This window comes from Oryza sativa, chromosome 1, assembly GCF_034140825.1.
Source record: "Oryza sativa Japonica Group chromosome 1, ASM3414082v1".
In the NCBI taxonomy this organism is placed as follows: domain Eukaryota; kingdom Viridiplantae; phylum Streptophyta; class Magnoliopsida; order Poales; family Poaceae; genus Oryza; species Oryza sativa.
This window is the reverse complement of record NC_089035.1, coordinates 9,949,425-9,969,180: the sequence shown is the minus strand read 5'-3', so window position 1 is coordinate 9,969,180 and position 19,756 is coordinate 9,949,425. Positions and strand designations below refer to the sequence as shown.

The following is a 19,756-nucleotide window of genomic DNA, read 5'->3' as shown; positions in this document are numbered from 1 at the left end:
ATGGTTAAGTACTTTATGTTTCATCTTTTGTTGATGTACCGGGAATTATTTCCCTAATGCTGTCCTCTAATAAAAGGTTTGTGTTTTCAAAGAAAAAAATAATACAATGAATCTAGATAGCCTTTTATCCAGATTTATTGCACTAGAAAATGTCACATCCCCTCCTAGGTTTAGCTATTTTGGGACGGAGGGAGTAGGTGGCAGGGAGTAAGAAAAATATTACTTGTTGAAACTTGCAAACTTGTCAAAATTGGGTTTGGCGATAACTAGTTTTGACTAGAGTAAAATGCACCAGCGGTTCTTAAACTTGTCATGATGTTTCACTTAGGTCCACGAACTTGTAAAACACACATCAAGATCTTTAAACTTGGTTTATTGTATCATCCTGGTCTAAAATCTGGTTTGACCATGGTGTTGCCTACGTGGCACGCAATGTGGACGATAACATAGACTTTTTTTATTTTTTTTCTTCCTTCTTATTCCCCTCTCATCCCCTCCCCACCTCCTTTTCCCCACTGACGGAGATGGCCTGACGCCACCGACGCCTCCCCTCCCACTCCGCTCACCGCCGGCGGCAGCGCCGCCTCTCTCATCCCTGGCGGCATCGCCTTTCCTCTCTCTCTTTCTCTCTCTCTCTCTCTGCGCAGATCGGGCCACCTCTCTCCTCCCCAACGAACTCCTAGGCGAAGGGCGACGGTATCGGCAGCGTCGAGCTCCGTGTGGCAGAGGACAACAAGCTCGAGCTCTCTCCCCTCTCCATTGGCGAGCTCGAGGTCTCTCCACTCTCCTCACGACTGTCGGGGGACCGTGGTGGCGACGAGGACAGCGAGGTCGCCAGATCCGGTCGCCATGGTTAGTGACAACGACAACGCTGCACGGCGACCGACAAATGCAGCAGAGATGGCGGAAGGGAGGGAGGGACGGCTTTGGTGCGCGGAGGGATGAGGAGCAGCGGCAGCCGCGGCTACGGCCGCTGCTTCGGCGGCGCGTGCGCGTAGCGCGGCGTGCTCTGCACCGTCGCCGGCCGGGCCTTCTCCAGCGTGCACCAGTCGTAGTCCGGGAAGTGGCGTGACGTCGGGACGGCGATGCGGGGCGGCGGTGCGGCAGCGCCGCCGGGGAGGTAGCACGGCAGCAGCGACGACATGGAGTTGGCGCACCACTCCTCGCCGCCGCTCGCGCACCCGGCGTCGAGCAGTGGGGATCTCGCCCGCCGCGACGACGACGACCGCGACTTGGGCCTCCCAATGTCCACCTCCACGATCTTGGGGCTCCGGTCGTACCCGTACGACGACGACTCGATGCTCGTCGACAGCCGCCGGCTGTACGCCGCTACGCCGTGCTCGCTCCTCGTATCGTCGGTGGCGCACCTCTCCTGCTGCATCCATCGCCAACACACAACGTCAAGATCGAACAGAACTAGTACGGCGAATATATACATGGTGATGTCGTCGGCGAGATTTCGCCAGCGGCGTACCAGCGAGCGGCGGGGCCAAAAGGGAGCGTGGTGGATGTGAGGGAGATGGGCGGCGGCGCCGGCGCCGATGCAGTGGGCGCGCACGGTGGCCTGCGCGCGATGAGCGCCTGCATGCTCTGCAGCGTGGCGGCGGCCTGCCGGCGAACGAGGAAGCCACGCACCAGCGCCTGCAGCTTCACCAGCGCCTTCTTCGCCTGCACAAACACACGGCATGATTACTCCATCGAAGCAGAGCTAGAACACGAGCACCCATTGCTTACCAGGAAGCCTCTGAATGCTGTCTGGATTCTGACAGCGGCGCTGATGCGCAGAGGGAGGGAGGGGGCAGCAGGCAGTGGGAGCGACGGCGGCGCACGGAGGGGGCAGCGACGGCGGCGTTGGCACACGGAGGGAGCGGCGGCAGCGCAAGAAGGGAGTGACGGTAGTGGCGTGCAGGAGCTGCGGCACCCACCCTGCCCCTCTCACTAATCCCATCTCATCGTGCACGTGGCACACGCACACGTGGCATGCCACGTAGGTTAGACCATGGTCAAACTAGATTTTGGACCGGGATGATACAATAAACCAAGTTTAGAGGCCTTGATGTGCGTTTTGCAAGTTCGTGGACCTAAGTGAAACCTCATGACAAGTTTAAGGACCGCTACTGTATTTTACTCTTTTGACTATGAGGAGATATATTTGGTTCGAACAGATTTTGATGTGATTTAAAGGGTGGGAGATCTCAAAACTACCAAAATTTTGTATGTTAACAATGGTTGGAATACGTTTGATTTAGTTTGGTAATGATGGTTATAGTATACTAGGTGAAACCCCGCGCGTTGCTGCGGGACTTTAGTATGGTAACAATAAATAAAAATAATGTGTAGGATTTCTAGATAATATAAGATTACGTAAGTTAACGTGGTTTATGATAATTTAAATTTGAATAGTATATAGAATGATGATTTAAATGTAAAAGTATGGTGATATGACTTTATGAAAGAAGAAAAGTATTGGGATAGTTTGGACCGTAGATTAATTATCTAAAGGCTAAAAATAATTAAGGTGATATGGATTAATGAGAGAAGAAAATGAGAGAGATAATTTGGACCATAGATTATTCATTTAAGCACTTAAAAAAAATTGATGTGATATGGCTTAATGAGAGAAGAGAGAAATAAATATTAATTAAGTGATGATGAACTATATATGTATATAGCATATTATAAAAAAATAATAAATATATATTAAAATATTATGTGAATTATGTGCGATGATGATTTAACATGCTTACATTTTTGAAAGCTCGAAAATTTAATAATTTATAAAATTATAGATAATATAACATGTTTGCATGTTGTTTAAATTTAATGATTGTTAGTGGATGATGATGTGACATTTTTGCATGTTAAGTTTTAGTAGTTAGTGGGTTACAATTTTATAGTAAGAGATGATTTGGTTTATTGTCCTATTAAAAATTGATAAAGTTGAAAGTGGCAACAAAACAAATATACCGGGAAATGCTACGCTGACTAGTGGAATTATTTTTCAATAAAAACTTCATACATGTATGCCTGATATATTTATGTATATGGTTAGCAGTTGACAAAAAGATATAGGAATCAATCCACCAACTAAACGTTTGTTAGGAAAATTATTATTGGTGAACAAATAAAAAGCGCTAGTCATAGCTCTCACCATTGGGGTTTTCTTCAAAATATTTGTTAGGAAAAATGGTTGATTAACAAATATAAAGTCCTTACCATAGCTCTCACTACTGTATCTTTCTTCAATGTTTGTTAGGAAAATAGTTGATTTAACAACTGTAACGTGTTTGGTATTGCTCTCAATAATGGATTTTTCTTCTACAGTCATGCATTGATCTTCCTTTTTCATACCTATCAATTATTGATTCAGCTACTAAATCAACATCCAACTACATATGCTTTCCTTTCTATCAGGATGGGACATAAAAGAAAATTGTAACATACTCCTAAGAAACTACACTTCGGTGAATATCTACAAAGGTAAATAATACTAAGACCAATAAAAAATAATAGAAATTCATATGCTTGAAACGATATAAAATAAACAAATTTAACTAAAGTCGATCATATGTGGCACTTTTGGGACATCGCTTAAAATCTTATTACACTTGCTCTTAAGAGATGGAGCCAAACATAAATACATTGTGACGGTGATATGGGCCCGGGGTATAAAGGCTATAGAGGAGAGGCTTCCCCCGGTAGCCACGTGGCCCTCCCCCAGAGGGGGTTGGGCCCGAGGCGGGGCGGCAGCCGCTCCCGCATGCCCGGGCATCGGGCTACCCCGACCTCCTCCGCGCGGCGTCGCATGTGCCGCATTAGACGGGCGCTTCCAGCGCCCACCTAACCGCATTTAAGGCGGTCTGAGAGAGCGCACCACGCGCTGGCGTGGTGCGCTTGACTGTTCCGTGACCGGTCTGTGACCAGTCGAATAACCGATGTGGCCGGGGTAGTGCGCCTGTGCACTGGCTCCATGTCAGGCAATCCTATCGGGGGCTTCAGCTCCACTCCACAGGCAAAACTCAACTGGGGTCTGAGCCTTGGTCCTCTAACATCGTCTTCAGCTCAGAAGCGCTACACTTCTAAAAAAGGAGAATAATAGCAAGGCTGAGTACAATAACTGTACTCAGCAAGCCACACCAGTGATGCAGACGTGCAAGGGGATACAACGGAGGGCTTGTGGCTATTTGCATGAAGGCGCGTTGCAAAGCATTTTATTGAGCAAAACAATAAAACAGTTGATTAATTAAGGTAATATTAAAGTTGCATAAATCATCGATATCTACAACTTTTATTTTGGTCATTTTGCTATATGACTCTATTTCAATAATTTGAATTTGAATTTCAAATTATGACAACTTCAAACAATATTTTCAAATACTAAATGATTTCAACTGAAAAAGTTATCAACATCAAAGTTGTATAACTCATCAATATCTATAACTTTTATTTTGGTCATTTCTTCATCCGATGAAGTGATAGTAACATTGTTCACAAAATTTACATATCTCTTATATGGTTTTGAAGTATTTAAATAGCAACGAAATTGCTATAACGTCACAGGTTTTGGGCCGGTTTATGACGAAATCGATAAACTGTCACGGTATTATGGGCCTTGTATCCATAGTTGCATATCCGTGACAATATCTAAAAACATCACGAAAATTTCGTCACAGATTAAATAGATTCTTGTAGTGGCGGTTGCAAAGCATTTTATTGAGCGAAACAATAAAACAGTTGATTAATTAAGGTAATATTAAATCTCCACTGATCAACGCTACACCACGTTGAACAGGCCCAACCAAACCACCTAAACTACCTAGTTCATTAAGCCAGTTAAAGGTGAGACTAATCACGGTGAATATGGTTGATCGCCCATAACCGCGGGCACGGCTATTCGAATAGTTTTACTCTTGCCAGAGGTGCACAACTATACCCACAAGTCACAATCCACCGGCATGTCACCGTGCCTACGCAGACACATCACTATGTTGAGTGATTGTGACAAGACCCTTCACATAACCCTCCCCTAACCATCCACACCACGCAAAGGTTTCACCCCCACCCCCTACCCCGGAGGTGGGCAGTCCCCTCGTGCATCGCGGTGAATCTGGCATCTGGAAAACCGGACACCCCGTTCGACCCAACTCCATCACGCCCACCCTCGCCACCGGTGCCTAGGAAAGGGTCGAGCTATACTACAGATCAAGCAGTTACCTATTCCCGCTTGTGTTAAGCACTGTAAGTCTTCCAGGGTTTCCCGTGAACCGGTCCTTAATTACTATGGGCGCGACTAGCAAAACCATGCACCTACAGCCCACATTCAGCCGCATTTTAGTTGGATAATTATGACCAATGAAACATGGCCGGATGTCTCGAGCATGCAGCTCGTCAAGATACTAGATGTCTAAAACTGTAATTATCCCATTATGTGAGCTAGTGGTAATTAAGCATGGCTAAGCATGTAGTTCTAGCTAGGTCAACATAAGTAACACAAGCTAGTCGAATTATCACCCAAGTTTGACAAAGGACGGACATCAAATAATATGGCACAAGCGAGCAGATAGGTTGTACCCTTATCCCATGTAATTAGCAAAACATGCATATTTATTTGCAAACGGTAAAACATTTATAAAGTAGGCTCAATATGCTCAAGGGGGGAATGTATGACTTGCCTTGCTTCTTCAAAAGATCTTCTGAACTCTTTTCCTCGCGATCGCGAACTTCCGAAATGACGGATTCTACACACTGGCATGCAAAACGATGAAAAACCCTAAAAACCAAGTAAACAATACATCAAAAGTAAACAAACATGTAGAGCTCAATTTAAGATGAATTTTGCAATTTGAATGGCCCAATTTAAAGTTCGAATGAATTATATATGAATTTTAGAAGTTTTGAGCCATTTAAATGGATTTCTACAATTAAACTCGATTTATTGCGTAATTATTAATTATTTTTAAAGGGAAAATAGGTGATCGCTGACGTCAGCAAAAGGGAGAAGCTTTTCGCACGTCAGCGGCTCCAAGGGAAGGGCACACGGTGGACCAAGTCCACCGCGGTCTAGGTGGCGCCGAGGACCAGGAGCACAGGCGGTCCACGGGCAGCGCCAAAATAGGCAACGGAGGAAGGGGGCTGGCTCGTCAGCCGGCTCGAACAGGCGGCGGCGGCACCCGGCCGGACGGCCAGCAGCGACGGCAGCACAACGCGGGCAAGGGGAGCAGCGGAGGAGGGGAAAAAAGGAGAGGCGGAGGGAGGCGGCGGCGCTCCGGTGACTGACGGCGACGACAGAGGGACGGCCGAGGATCAGGACGACCTAGGAAAGGTGGTGGCACGGCCGGGCGAAACCCCTCTCGCACGCGGGGAGCGGCTGAAGGCAGCCAAAGGCGGCTGTGGCTTGGGAGCGCGAGGGAGAAGGCGTTTAGGCGGTGGGTTGGAGGAGCAAAGCAGCCCCCGGGGTGGAGCTTGATGCAGCGAAGTCGACAGCGCAAGCGGTGAGGCGTGGTGATGGCTAGCGCGGCGGCAACGGCCGGCCGGAGGCAACATATGGTAGTGGCGGCTTGGGTTGGCGGTGGAAGCAGCGTTCGGGCGGTGGAATGAAAGAGGGGCGCGTCGGTTGTTCTGCAACGTGAAGTGGCGGAGCTGGTGGTGCAGGTGGCGTAGGGCGGCGGCGGCTCTAGCGGCGGCGGCGCGCGGCCAGAGCTCGTCGGTTAGCGGCGGAGCACGGGCTCGGCGTGGGGAGAACGGGAGGGGGCGCAGGGAGCTCGGGGAGAATAGGGAAAAATGGAGAGGGAGGTGCTGGGAGTGTTTTTATAGGGCTCGGGGATGAAGATCGTGGCCGGACGTGGCGGATTTGAAGGGGGAAAGTGGGGGTAGCGACGTGGGGTGGTGGCGGCTTGGCCGATGCCGATTTTTGTGGGACGAGTAGGGGGGTTTGGTCGAGGAGGTGGAGGGGATGGGCGGCGTCCAAGCCTGCATGTGAGAAGGCGCGAGGAGGCTGGAGGAAGCGGCAATGTGGGCGGCGTGGCTGGCGGCTGCCGGTGGGTGGCTGGAGGTTGGGGATGACAGGTGGGGCTGCGGGTCCCACCTGTCGGAGAGAGGGAGGGAGAGGGGACCGGAATGGGAGGGGAGGTGGACTTTGAGTGAGAGGGGGAGGGGAAGTGAGCTGGGCCGGCCTGAGAGGAGGCGGTTTTTGGCCCAAAGCAAAGGAGAAGGATTTTAATTCGTTTTCTCTTTATTTTAATTGATTAAATGAACTTTGTTCTATTAAAATTATTTCTTGAGCTCCGAAAATTCGCGAGAAATTTCAGAGAGTATTTTAGGACACCGAGAATATTACAAAATATTTTTGGCCATGATTTTTAAAGGAAATTTTAAAGTCCCTCATTATTTCACTTGATTAAATTGCTTTAATTTTTATTTATTTTCTAGAAAATGCATTATTTAATGATTTTTAATCCCGAATGAAAATCGGGGCGTTACAATACCCATCGGGTTCTCTTGCCCCATACCCACACCCGCGATGGATAAATATTCCCACTTAAATACCACACCCGTCGCGGGTACAGAATCGTCCCGTACCCACACCCGTGTAGGTAACGGGTACCCATACCCATATAATTGACTTGTAGAATTTATAGTTTTGTACTGTAATTAGCCATATTAGAACTGTAAACCATTAATATTTTCTCTAGCAACAATGCTATTAAGATTATCATTCAAAGGCGAGTAAAAAGAAAATTCTACAACGCGAGTAAAAAGAAAATTATACAACAACATTACGTAATCAAGAAATTAAATAATAATTTCATATAACTAAATTGGAATAATGCTTAATATATGAAAGGAGTTTTATGCTATAATTTAGTAGTTAGAGGGACTTACGTTATTTATTGTTTTAGGTTCAATCTACGAGTTTCTTTTTAGGTTCAATCTATGGTTTTCTTTCACCAACGGATGGTGGGTACATATAGGTATAGGTAAAAAACATATCCATACACACTTATTTAATAGGTAAGAGTTATTTAGTAGATCCGTAGATATAAAAGTTAGAACATTTTTTCCCTGATAGAGTAAAAACCCGTCGGATATCGTGTCATGTTTCCCATTGCCATCTCTAGTCGAGTATCGCGTAAAAGAAAAAGAAATCTCCCCGTCTCGTTCTCGTTGTCTCCTCCGCTCCTTGCGCCGCCGCCAAGACGAGTCGCGTCGCGGCTGAACAGGGGAGGGCCGGGCGGCGATCTCCATCTGGCGAGCAGAGCAGCGGAGGGGAGGGGATCCTGGTGAGCATCCGCGTCCTCCTTCTGATTCATCTCTCTCTCTCTCTCTCTCCCACCCCACCGGGACTGGAATTTGCTTGCGTTCGTGAACCCTACTAGCTTCTCTTCTAGATCTTCTCCTCCTCCTTAATTTGATAGCCTTAAACCTCTCTTAATTCAAGTAATAACAGTTTTTTTGTTCGCCCAAAAGTTTGCGGGTTCAATTGAATCCCCATGTCCCAAGTTGGATCCGCCCCTGCATACGAGTGACTTATAGTTCATGATCTAGTACACGAATATTTCCCAGTTCCTTTGATCAACAAGCTAACTCAAACTCCAATGGAGATTGCACTGCTGTTTTAGCTTCTTTTTTTTTTTTTTTGCACTCATATTGCGCTCAGGTCAAATGATAGTGCATAGTTATCAGAAAGTGCTGTAATCTTGCAAACAAAAAGTTTTTTGTCCCTTTACATGGAAAAAAAAAAGGTTCTACTTTCTTTTCTTGTTTGGATGATGAGCGATAGAATTACAGCCTACATTTCCAGCTTACTAAGGAGCATAGCTTTTTTTTTATTATATAATAATTTGAATTGGCGGTTGTTCTTGTCAAGTGGTACCCTACATATTAACCCACATTTCCAGCTTACTAAGGAGCATAGCTTTTTTTTTATTATATAATAATTTGAATTGGCGGTTGTTCTTGTCAAGTGGTACCCTACATATTAACCCAGAGACTAATGAAACATTTTTTTTCTGTTATAGTAGTTCCCAGTGTCAAACACTGTATTTAAGCATTAATTTTTCGGTGCTCTTTTGAGATGCCGCCTTTGCTATGAAAATATCCTGCTTGGACCTTAGTGTATGAACTACTTCAGCCATTAATTGTTTGAGGGAAATATGTTATCTTGGCATCTTTTGATGTCCTGAAGTATTCATTGCAAATGATCAGGTTGCGTATGATATGATAGTAAATGGTGCAAGTTCAATATTTTTCTGGAACTGCATGAACTTTGTCACATTGCAGTGTTAATTTATTATGTCCTAACCTGAATTATTTTATGCAGAGGAAATGCAAGTTAATAAAGAGGCACCTCTGGGGTGCCTCAAGCCAATTTCTCAGTATAACCTGCAAGAGCAGAGAAGCAACGGGTTTCCTGAGAATAGTGAAAAAAAGAATGATAGTATTGCAACAGAAAGAGTCTTGGAGGCATCTCCTCTTCCAAATCAAGGCTTTTTCAGACCCGTTCAACGGACAGAATATTATGCCTATCCATTTATTTATGCTGATTACCAAATGCCGGGACAGCCACAACCTTACAACTTAGATAACCAATTTTATCAAATAAACAGGGACCACAGTTTTCCTATTGAGAGTAGAGTTCAATATCTTCCATTCAAGATGCCCCCTCAAGGTTACCCTCCTGATGCACAACTTCAGGAATTTCAATATTTTGTGGTTATTGACTTTGAAGCAACCTGTGACAAGGAGAACAATCCACATCCACAAGAAATCATTGAGTTTCCATCTGTCTTGGTTAACAGTGCAACTGGACAACTTGAAGCTTCCTTCCAAACGTATGTTCGGCCGGCATATAATCAACTTTTGACTGACTTTTGCAAGGAGCTTACGGGCATTCAACAAATTCAGGTTGGTGCCTATTATAGTTTTGAATATTCGTTATCTTTGATAACCACGCAAGATTAAAAAGGTTTCAACATGATTGCTTGGCCTAATAGCCTTCATTGCTAAGTGATCATTTATGTACTTAAAAGTGTATAGGAAAAAAAGAGCCAATGTTTCATGTTACTGCCGATTGAAAAACCAGTGTACAGTTGAGGCACTAGGCTCCAAGTTGGGTGGCTTACCAGCTTGCATCACCTATTAGCCAATTTAGAGAACTGGTATAAGCACACTAAAATTTTCTTAGAATTCAGTAAAATTTCTTGGTCAAATGTGTCTCCTGTAGGCTAGATTAGATAAATCACCATTTATGTATTTGTTCCTTAGGTGCTTTGTATGACAAAGATCAATTTACAATCCATAGTCCAAAGATGTACTGTGGTGTTCTACTTATCCTATCAATCCATGATTGGTCGAACACAGTCCTTTCACACCTGGATCTTCTCTCTCTTTGATATGAAGCTTTGTTTCTTTGGCTAAGAGCTTTACTGAATCATCTTCTTCCAAATATTCCAACTCACTATTTTACCTGAACCATCCATAGAGCCATCACATTTCTGCTGATATTGTCTTCAGAGCCATCCAAGGAGAGATGGCAGTTGAACATTATGAGCAGGGTCTTGTTGTTTTCTGTTTCTTGTTTGCAATTGATGATCTGTCAAGAAAACAACTAGGTTCTGTATTTCAGGCAACATTTGATTTGACACTGATAAAGTGGAAACTGTAAGGAAGTATGCATTTCCATATAAATTTAGATTTGGTTGCATTATGTCAGCTATTCTTAGCTATCATATTTCAAGTTTAGCACATGACAGGCATAGTTACTTATAACCTTTTGTTTACGAGCTCTTCAAGTTGTGCTTAAAGTTTATGTTTAAAGATGGTTTTTTTAATGGCAAGGTTGGCTCTGGAGTCTATAACTCAACATATTTAATCCATTTGATGACAAATCATACCTAATATGTTTAGTGAACAAATTATCGTTCTTTATTCTTTCATATATTTAAACTCATAATATTTACATATTAATATGTGAATTTTGTTATCTTATTGAAACTGCATTTTACCCACTTTGAAAAATTATGTCTTACTCACACAAATACGATCGATAGTTTTAAGTATTCTTTCATTCAGAGGTAATATAGTTTTTTCCATGCATGTCTAGGTAGACAGAGGTGTGCCTCTAAGTGAGGCATTGCTCATGCATGATAAGTGGTTGGAGGAAAAAGGGATTAAGCACAAGAACTTCGCTGTTGTGACATGGTCTAACTGGGATTGCCGTGTAATGTTGGAATCTGAGTGCAGATTAAAGAGAATCAGGAAGCCCCCTTACTTTAACAGGTAACAGATATCCCATATTTACCTGGCCCTTGGGCTGCCTGTTCTGTTTCGATATAACATTCACATGCTATACTAATGTGTTTAGGTGGTGTTTGGATCCAGGGACTAAACCTAATCTCTGTCACATCGGATGTTTGGACACTAATTAGAAGTATTAAATGTAGACTAATAATAAAACTAATTGCATAAATGAGAGCTAATTCGCGAGACAAAATTTTTAAGTCTAATTAATCCATAATTAGCATATTTACTATAGCATCACATAGGCTAATCATGGATTAATTAGGCTCAATAGATTCGTCTCGCGAATTAGTCTAGGGTTATGGAATGGGTTTGTCATTAGTCTACATTTAATACTTCTAATTAATGTCCAAACATCCTATGTGATAGGGACTAAAATTTTAGTCCCTGATTCAAACAGCCCCTTAGTTTTGTACTCTCTTGCACGTAATAGTTTAGTTGTGTTTGTTGCACAAAATTTTACATGGATTTGTAATTATGTTACAACTTGCCATGTTAATGTGACTTGGCATTTATTCAGTCGTAACAATAGATTACTGTCTCAATGTATTATTATTTTTCAATTTCTAGTGTGAAATTTAGGTCATCAGTGTCATGACCCGAGGCCATGACAGGATAAACACCGTCGGGAAGATAGCCGGGCGGCGTCGGCTCCTGGAGAAGGGATGTAGATTTAGGCTAGGGAGAAGAACATTGTTGGGAGGGAGACATTAGACTAATTGATATTCATTGCTTCACTTGAGATGAATACAATACTTCCCTTATATAGAGATGATGTGACTTGACCCTTAAGAAACTAACTCAATCTAATCTTATCCATCTCCTAACCAACTGCTACAGTGGCCGTGGTACTGTTCATCCGCTAGGGGATGCCCATGACACTACACCCCTCCATTTGAGCAGCTCGTCCTCGAGCTGCAACACAGTGATGCCATGCCTGATGACTCTCTAAATAAAACTTAACAGTGACTTAAGCCTTTTACATCTCGACTTGCTACTTTAGTGCAAACTAATAAATCTAAGATGACAGAAGCTAGGGTATCAATATCATCTTGTCAACGACACTCACTGGTGGACCCCATCCGGATGCTGTTACAGGAAGGATTGAAGTTCTCCACGTCCTAAGTTTGTAAGCCCAGCAACTTAGTTTTGACGTTACTGAAAAAATCTCACGTGGCCACCTATTAAACCAGGACCATTTGGAGGTCCCCGTTGTCTTCAGCAATAGTCGACCCGGCCAGCCCAACAGCCAACACATGGGAGGAAGCAAAGCTGCATCTCTCTGAAACCGCGGCGCCGCCAACGAATCGGAGACACGCAGCCCATCTAAAACAGAAAATCGTGCTGCCACGCAATGGCCTCGTACCCTGGCTGCGCGCAACACGCGCCATCACTGTGCTCCACCTTCACGCAAAACGCCGACCCACCTTCGTGCCATGCCATTCCGCCCGCCTCCGAGGACCACGCTGGCGCTGCCTCTTGCTCCTTTGAGTTCGAGAAACCAGCCTCTGATGGAGGAAACTGAGACGATGGCACCACTGCTGGCAATGTCCTCGTCGTGCCCTCCACGGTCTTCTGCTGTGTTGCCATCTCTTGCTCCACCAAGGAGTCCGCCGGCGGGGACATCTGAGTTAATGGCATAGCAACTGGCGCCATGACTGCTAGGTCTACCGCTGCCACCTTCTGCTTTGTGCGCCCATCTTCCACCTCTTTTGATGCATTACTCTCCTTCAACATGGCCTTCAATTCAAGCACATTTGCTATCAATTCCTTAGTGATCCCGACAAGAGGTGTTGCCGCTGCGGGGGTGCTACTAGAAGGTTGCGCCCACTGTATGTTCAGCCAACAACAGCCGTCATAGATGGCACGGCCATTGAGTTTCCAAGCATGCTCAGCGGCCGCTCTAGTTTGGAACGGAATAGAAGCCTCCACATGTGTTCCCATCTGGAACACTTTGATATTCTTTTCTGCTCCGTAACCATCAAACAACTGGTGGAGTAGATACTCATCCACCGGGTACACTAGATGGCTCACCGTGATACGGAGAACTCACTTGGCATTGGAAGCCATGGTGAGTGGCTCTGATACCAAGTTGTCATGACCCGAGGCCATGACGGGATAAACACCGTCGGGAAGATAGCCGGGCGGCGTCGGCTCCTGGAGAAGGGATGTAGATTTAGGCTAGGGAGAAGAACATTGTTGGGAGGGAGACATTAGACTAATTGATATTCATTGCTTCACTTGAGATGAATACAATACTTCCCTTATATAGAGATGATATGACTTGATCCTTAAGAAACTAACTCAAACTAATCTTATCCATCTCCTAACCAACTGCTACAGTGCCCGTGGTACTGTTCATCCGCTAGGGGATGCCCATGACAATCAGTTTACATATTTACCATTCTCAAGGGAACTCCTTTTTTTTCTGGCATCTTCAAACATTAACATGAGGAGCCATGCCATTTTGTGTATTGCAAACCATGGCATTGGTTTAAACCTGTACACTTATTTAATTTCACTACAAAATCAGCATAAAAAGTCCAAAGGAAACTGAATGAAGTTCTTAACTTAGCATACATCTACTTAGAATCAAGTTTGAATTGAACATGAGTTGGAAGAAGCAAAGGGGAACAAAAACGAAAAGCAAACCACCGGCACAAACAAACTTCCCTTTCTTGCTTGCCCTAATGTTTTAATTTTTGTAGTATGTTGGAGCACTACATGGAGCATGCACTTGATTCTTTTTAAAGGAGCCTTCGTGTTAATTTTGTAGTAAACTGAAGTGTTTTCCATTATTGCACTGAACAGAAACAAGAAAAAAGAAAGTAATTTATCTGAACGCAGCAAAAACCATGTCATAGCATTAGACCAAAAGTTTTACAGGATGAACTTTCTTTTCCTGGGTCAATCTGGTAATATATTAGATTCAGAACATGTATTATGCAACCACTTCTTTTGTGATCATGTACAAAGTGCCAGCTTGCACATTTTTCTTGTTCTTTTACTGTGTCAGTACCATAATCAGGCAGGCCACCAGTCAGCAGCTGTACTGTCCTTGTATGTTTACCTGAGATTCTATCTTCAATTAGGCAGCTTGTTAAAATTTCCAGTTAGAGAGATTGTTTAGCCCTTGTTAGGGAGACTCATCCTCTAAACAACTGGATACAACAGTTGATTAGTGGTAAAGCCACAGTTACCGATCCATCCTATTTCCTGCTTTTGTCCTTCCTTCTGCCTGGCCTTGCATTGTGGCAACTGGCAACTGGCCAGTGAGGCCTGGGGCTGAACCCACCTATTACCCATCACTGCTTGTTGGTTTCCCTTCTGGTTCTGGAACGTGACGTCAAACAAGCTAAGATAGGATGGGATTTACTAACTTGTTTATTGGGACTAAGCAGCACAATTTTAGACTAAGTTAAAGGCTTACAGATTAAGTTATTAATACCAAGATTTTTGGTGGCTAACATCATGATTATTAAGACGTCACATAGGCGTGACCTAAGCATTTATTGGGAGACAATGAGAGGGAGAAGCTTACCCTGGAAACCCTAGGGTCTCGCTGTGTAGTGGATATGTGCTACCCGCCTCAAAGCCAGCATTTTCTCCCTGCCTTGATGTTGCGGCATCTTCCTCCCCAGCTCATCCCCATCGGCCAGCTTGGTACCATATTCTTGCAATTTTTGGGTTACAATGCAGTCCGTCCTCTGCTGCTCCTTCTCCTGATCTAACATTGATTTGCTGCTCTCCCTCCCCCATCCTTTCTTTGCTTTGCTTCTTGCCCCACCTAATCATGCTGTCGCTGCTTGCTGTTGTGGCAGCTAGGCTTAGACACTGAGAGGGGCAGGGTGCCAGGGAGGTTGAGGGAGCGAGCAGGCTGTACCCAACAATTTGAGACCCTGGTGCAAAACACAAAGTATACATATATTTGTGTCAATAACCAAAATATATATTTCTCATTATATTACTGCAATATATGTTTTCATTTCACAATGTTAAGAATTATATTACGCATTCATGCTAAAATAGTAAAGATTGCTTGTAAACACTTAATATATCTTAACTTATACTGAAAAGCGACATCCGTCTAAAATTACTTGAAACAAATTCTTCAACAATATATATCTGATAATAATTAATCTTCTGCCAAACATATTTTTCAACTGTTATATTTTTTTTTACGTAAGAATTTTTTTTTTAAAAAAAATGATGCAAGCAAGTGTTATAATTGCAATCCATTAAGTCTTTCTTGTGCCATAGTATTATATACTTAAGCAAAAAAAAATTGCCCCTAATTTTAGAATTTTAGGGGGGGGGGGGGCTATTCCATTTCCCACTCTGAACAAGCTCATATAAGGGCCTGGGAGTGAGAGAGGACGATATGTGGGTTGGCCTAGTGGACAGAACAAAAAAGATGAGGGTTGAAGCCACATTTCAAGACCCAGGGTCATTGTGGATCCGTGAGTTAGTAGTTAACTTGGTTTGCTGTATGGTCATGAAGTGTGGCAGGGAGGGATGAGAACAGAGGAAAGGAGAGGGACGAGGGGGATGTGGGCTGGGCCTATCAGCCTAGGAGGTTGTAGGAAGTTGGTAAGCCACTCAGACTCCTAGACAAAATTGAAGAAATACAGCAGCCTTCCACAGCTCCTTCATGGAGAAAGGAGAGCAGGAGCACAAGGAGATTGTGGAGGAAGCAGCTTGGATGCTTTATGAGAGATGGGAAGAGTGAGAGGCTTCAGCCTGCAGCTTTTATATTTTTATTGCTTTCACATTTCTTTACATCAATGAAAGGAGTAGCCAGAGAAAGCAGCCTTTATGGTTTTATTATAGCGGTACATTAGGATCTTTTTTGTAGAGTACTATCAATTATGTGATTATTGATAATACGTGTTGTAGGTATTTTATAATTATTTAGGTCATGTTCTTTTTAGCTGAAATCCGGATGAAAGTTGATGGATGATCTACTTGTTTATAGGTATGTATATATGTGTGTGTGTGTGTGTGTGTGTGTGTGTGTGTATGTGTATATATATATATATATATATATATATATATATATATATATATATATATATATATATATATATAAAATAAAGTTACAGTAACTTAGAAAAAACTAAGCAACGCTGACAGAAATCGTACTTTTGGAAGTGTGGCACGAATAATCCTATTGATAATCTGGGGCTATAGGCTAAAAATAGTGGGGCCTTAATTTGTTATTTGATAATTCTATAATTCATCGACACTGATTTGTTGGGGTCGGGTCATATCCTGCATCCTGAACTAGCATTTCGAAGAAAACTATCCCCTTGTAATTTTTTACATTGATGGTCTTCAAGTCCCATCCAGTTGTTGTACTCGGGTTACCGGTGACTATGGGGCTGGGCCTGGTGCTTTATTTGGCTTTTTTTTATCGAACACAGAGGAGAGCTGCTTTAATTGGCCGGTTTGGGGTTCTGTGTGCATTCTTTTTTGTTTCTTCGTTTTGGCTGTGGTGCAAGGTATTCTTTCACCTTGTGCCTTTAGTGTGTCTTAACTGCAGTTGCTATACTCTGATCAAACCAGATTATGGGATAAGTTTTTACTATTCGCTATGATGTAAGTATGAAATATTAGGGCTTGTTTGAAGTCTTTGAACATAGAAATTTGAATGGACTTTGTAAGAAACAGTGCAAAATCCCCCATTGACACATTTTACTATGGAAATTCACTTTTCCAAAGGTATCAAGTTCAAATTTTGTGGAAGTAGATAGTCTATTTAGAAGTAGACTATATGTTGCAAGACAAGCATGTTTGGGGAAAAAAATTGTTTGCCACAAATGAAACTCCCATTCTCATTTGTTCCACTAATTTTTGTGGTCTTTGACATTTGCGACATTAGCAGTCTTCTAAAAAAAAGGCATTTTTCCGGTTTGACTGTCAGGGGGTTGAAAAGTAAAAATGAGAAAAAGACAAAACTCATAGCATAAAAATATCATAAAGTACAGAATATTGAAGGATCACATTTGAAAAAAAAGGCTCAGAAAATTGATATACTAAGAAAAAAATCTATGAAAACTTCTACTAGGTGACAATGATAAGTTTATTTATCATTTATGCAACATCCTTAAGATCTTAAGTTTTCTGAAAGTTTACAAATTCTATAGAAAATATCGTCCTTGTATTTTTCTGTTACGATTTTCTGAACTTTCCATGCATTATGCTTGAATTCTCTTAACAGTTACCCTGCCCTGTAAGAAAAGGAAAATGACATTTTTAGGAGGTCACTGTGGTAGTGGCAAATATGAAAATAGTGAAGAAAAAAGTGCCATAAATGAGAACAGGACACTCATTAGACATGAACTGGAAAATTCATCATATATGTTCTGTATATTTTTTTATATTTCCTGGTTTGAGATTATGTTTCATGCTCTGTTACTATATCCAATTTGCACAAGAAATCATTGTAATTAACAAGGTGAGAAACAACCTTGAATGTGTTATTAGTGGAAGTATAATGTTAAAAACAAGAATAGCACTATAGACTTTTTATATAAAGTTGGTTAGGTTAATAGAGTAATTTGACTGTTTTTTTCTTCTGTATGCTGCGTGTCTCATCTTATTTATGATGAGAAGTAGTGGAGATGTTTCTGCATGCATACTCGATACTCTGTTCAGTTTCATAGGGCGCACGCGAATATCAATGTTCAAAGTTTGTATTTTTTTCTTCTAGAATTAGTCCAGCATTATCTAGATTTTGTTTTAAGAATTGGCACCATTGGATTTATATTTTAAAATACTTTCCTATGGCCATAATTTTGTTGTTTGAACAATATGGTGTAAAAAAGTAACGGTCAAACTTTCAGTTTTGGAGACCCAACCAAATCAAACAGTGCCTTGTAAAAATCCAATGTACAGAGTAACATGTTTTTACTTGGCTTTGTAATGATTAAAAGTCATGTTGGAGTCTCTGAGTTAAAAGGCCTGAGTTTATTTTGAATATTCTTATAGAAGCCAACCGTGGTTCTAATATTGACGTCTTTTGCACAAATTGCAGGTGGATAAACTTGAAGGTTCCTTTCCAGGAAGTGTTTGGGGGTGTCCGGTGCAACTTAAAAGAGGCAGTTCAGTTGTCTGGCCTTACATGGGAGGGCCGTGCCCACTGTGGGCTCGATGATGCTCGCAACACCGCTCGCCTCCTTGCATTGCTGATGCACCGGGGCTTCAAGTTTTCGATCACCAACTCGCTTGTGTGGCAATCTGCCCCGCAGTCAATAACGTGCCAGTCGTCCCCTGCGCACTCTCCGTATCCCAACCAATCACACCATAAGCCAATGGAAGTGATGGGATCTCCTGTGCAGGTTAACCCATACGCCGGCATCACAGTGAAGAAGCCGATGTACTGCCACTGCGGCGTGCTGAGCCAGATCAAAGTTACCTACAGACCAGGCCCGATGCACGGTCGATATTTCTACGGATGCGGAAACTGGACATCCACAAGGGGGGCAAACTGTGACTACTGGGTATGGTTGTCATGAAAGAAAATGAAATCCTGCCTCCATGCGAAATCCGAAATCCGAAGGAGGGCAAAGACCTGGAGCTTTTAACAAGGGAGGCTACTAGTTTGCAGTTGGTTTGGCTTGCTGCGCCTCCCTCGTCGTATATATGATATAACTTTGCTCATAAGACTATTGGAAGTTTGAACTAGGTAGTGTCTAACCTGTCAATACTGACTTCTGTTGATAGAAGAGAATGGGGGGGATCAGATGCTGCTTAGGATGCTTTATCCATGAATAATCTTAAGTTTGTGGACGCTTGGTTTTAACTTAAAAGATGGGACCATCGTAGGTGTGATTTGTGCGACAAGATGTCTGAAGTTTGGGCTTGCAGGTTGTTTTGCTCACATTGTGCCAGTAAGAGTGATTGTTAGAACAGAGTATACACACATGCATCATCATTGTCTTCTTCCTGAAATTTAGAAGTATTAAATCAGATGCTAAAACTTCGTCCTATAAATATAAGAACTTTTCCAGCATTAGCGTAAATGTGCGGCCTATAATTAGCGTTGGGAAGCATATCATAATCATGGGAGCACCTCTAATTCTACCAAAAGCACAAATCAATGACCATAGTTGATACAGTTAAAAAAAAGCTTCACGGTTTCAGACTTTCAGTGCTGCTGGCAGTAAGCTACAGATAAAACCATCGTTGACATACACTTGGAACATGTATGTATTGTAGATTTCGGAGAATTGAAAAAAAAGTGGCATGAACATGTATGTATTTTTCGATTACACGGTACACACACGCAACACCACACCTGCCCATGCACCCACCAACGCTCAAAGAGACGAAACTAACATCACATCTATCTCACTAAAATTTTATTGAAAGCCTATTTATGAGTGTGTAATATATTCTTTTAAACCATGGTTCCCTTACATGTAATTAACTGATCGCACATGGTCTTGTACAACTA

The 19,756-nt window shown here is 42.9% G+C and overlaps 2 protein-coding genes across 4 annotated transcripts; one reads left to right on the top strand and one right to left on the bottom strand.

Moving 5' to 3' along the window:
* Nucleotides 1-506: 506 nt before the first annotated feature.
* Nucleotides 507-2,251, bottom strand: LOC9271173 (uncharacterized). 2 transcript variants are annotated; one of them, XM_026024754.2, is made up of 3 exons: nt 1,735-2,251; nt 1,475-1,668; nt 507-1,375 (listed from the first exon to the last, which is right to left on the bottom strand). In XM_026024754.2, exons 1-3 carry the CDS (start codon nt 1,946-1,948, stop codon nt 965-967), a joined length of 819 nt encoding a protein of 272 aa, XP_025880539.1. In that variant the 5' UTR covers nt 1,949-2,251; the 3' UTR covers nt 507-964. The 2 variants fall into 2 exon arrangements, with proteins under 2 accessions (XP_025880539.1, XP_025880536.1); XM_026024751.2 differs by having other exon boundaries at nt 719-1,668.
* A 5,872-nt stretch (nt 2,252-8,123) lies between these two features.
* On the top strand, nt 8,124-19,215 carry LOC4326908 (3'-5' exoribonuclease 1). 2 transcript variants are annotated; one of them, NM_001408983.1, is made up of 4 exons: nt 8,124-8,279; nt 9,320-9,903; nt 11,102-11,277; nt 18,335-19,215. In NM_001408983.1, exons 2-4 carry the CDS (start codon nt 9,325-9,327, stop codon nt 18,813-18,815), a joined length of 1,236 nt encoding a protein of 411 aa, NP_001395912.1. In that variant the 5' UTR covers nt 8,124-8,279; nt 9,320-9,324; the 3' UTR covers nt 18,816-19,215. The 2 variants fall into 2 exon arrangements, with proteins under 2 accessions (NP_001395912.1, XP_066162901.1); XM_066306804.1 differs by having other exon boundaries at nt 9,320-9,907; nt 11,106-11,277; nt 18,335-19,143.
* The last annotated feature ends 541 nt before the right edge of the window (nt 19,216-19,756 follow it).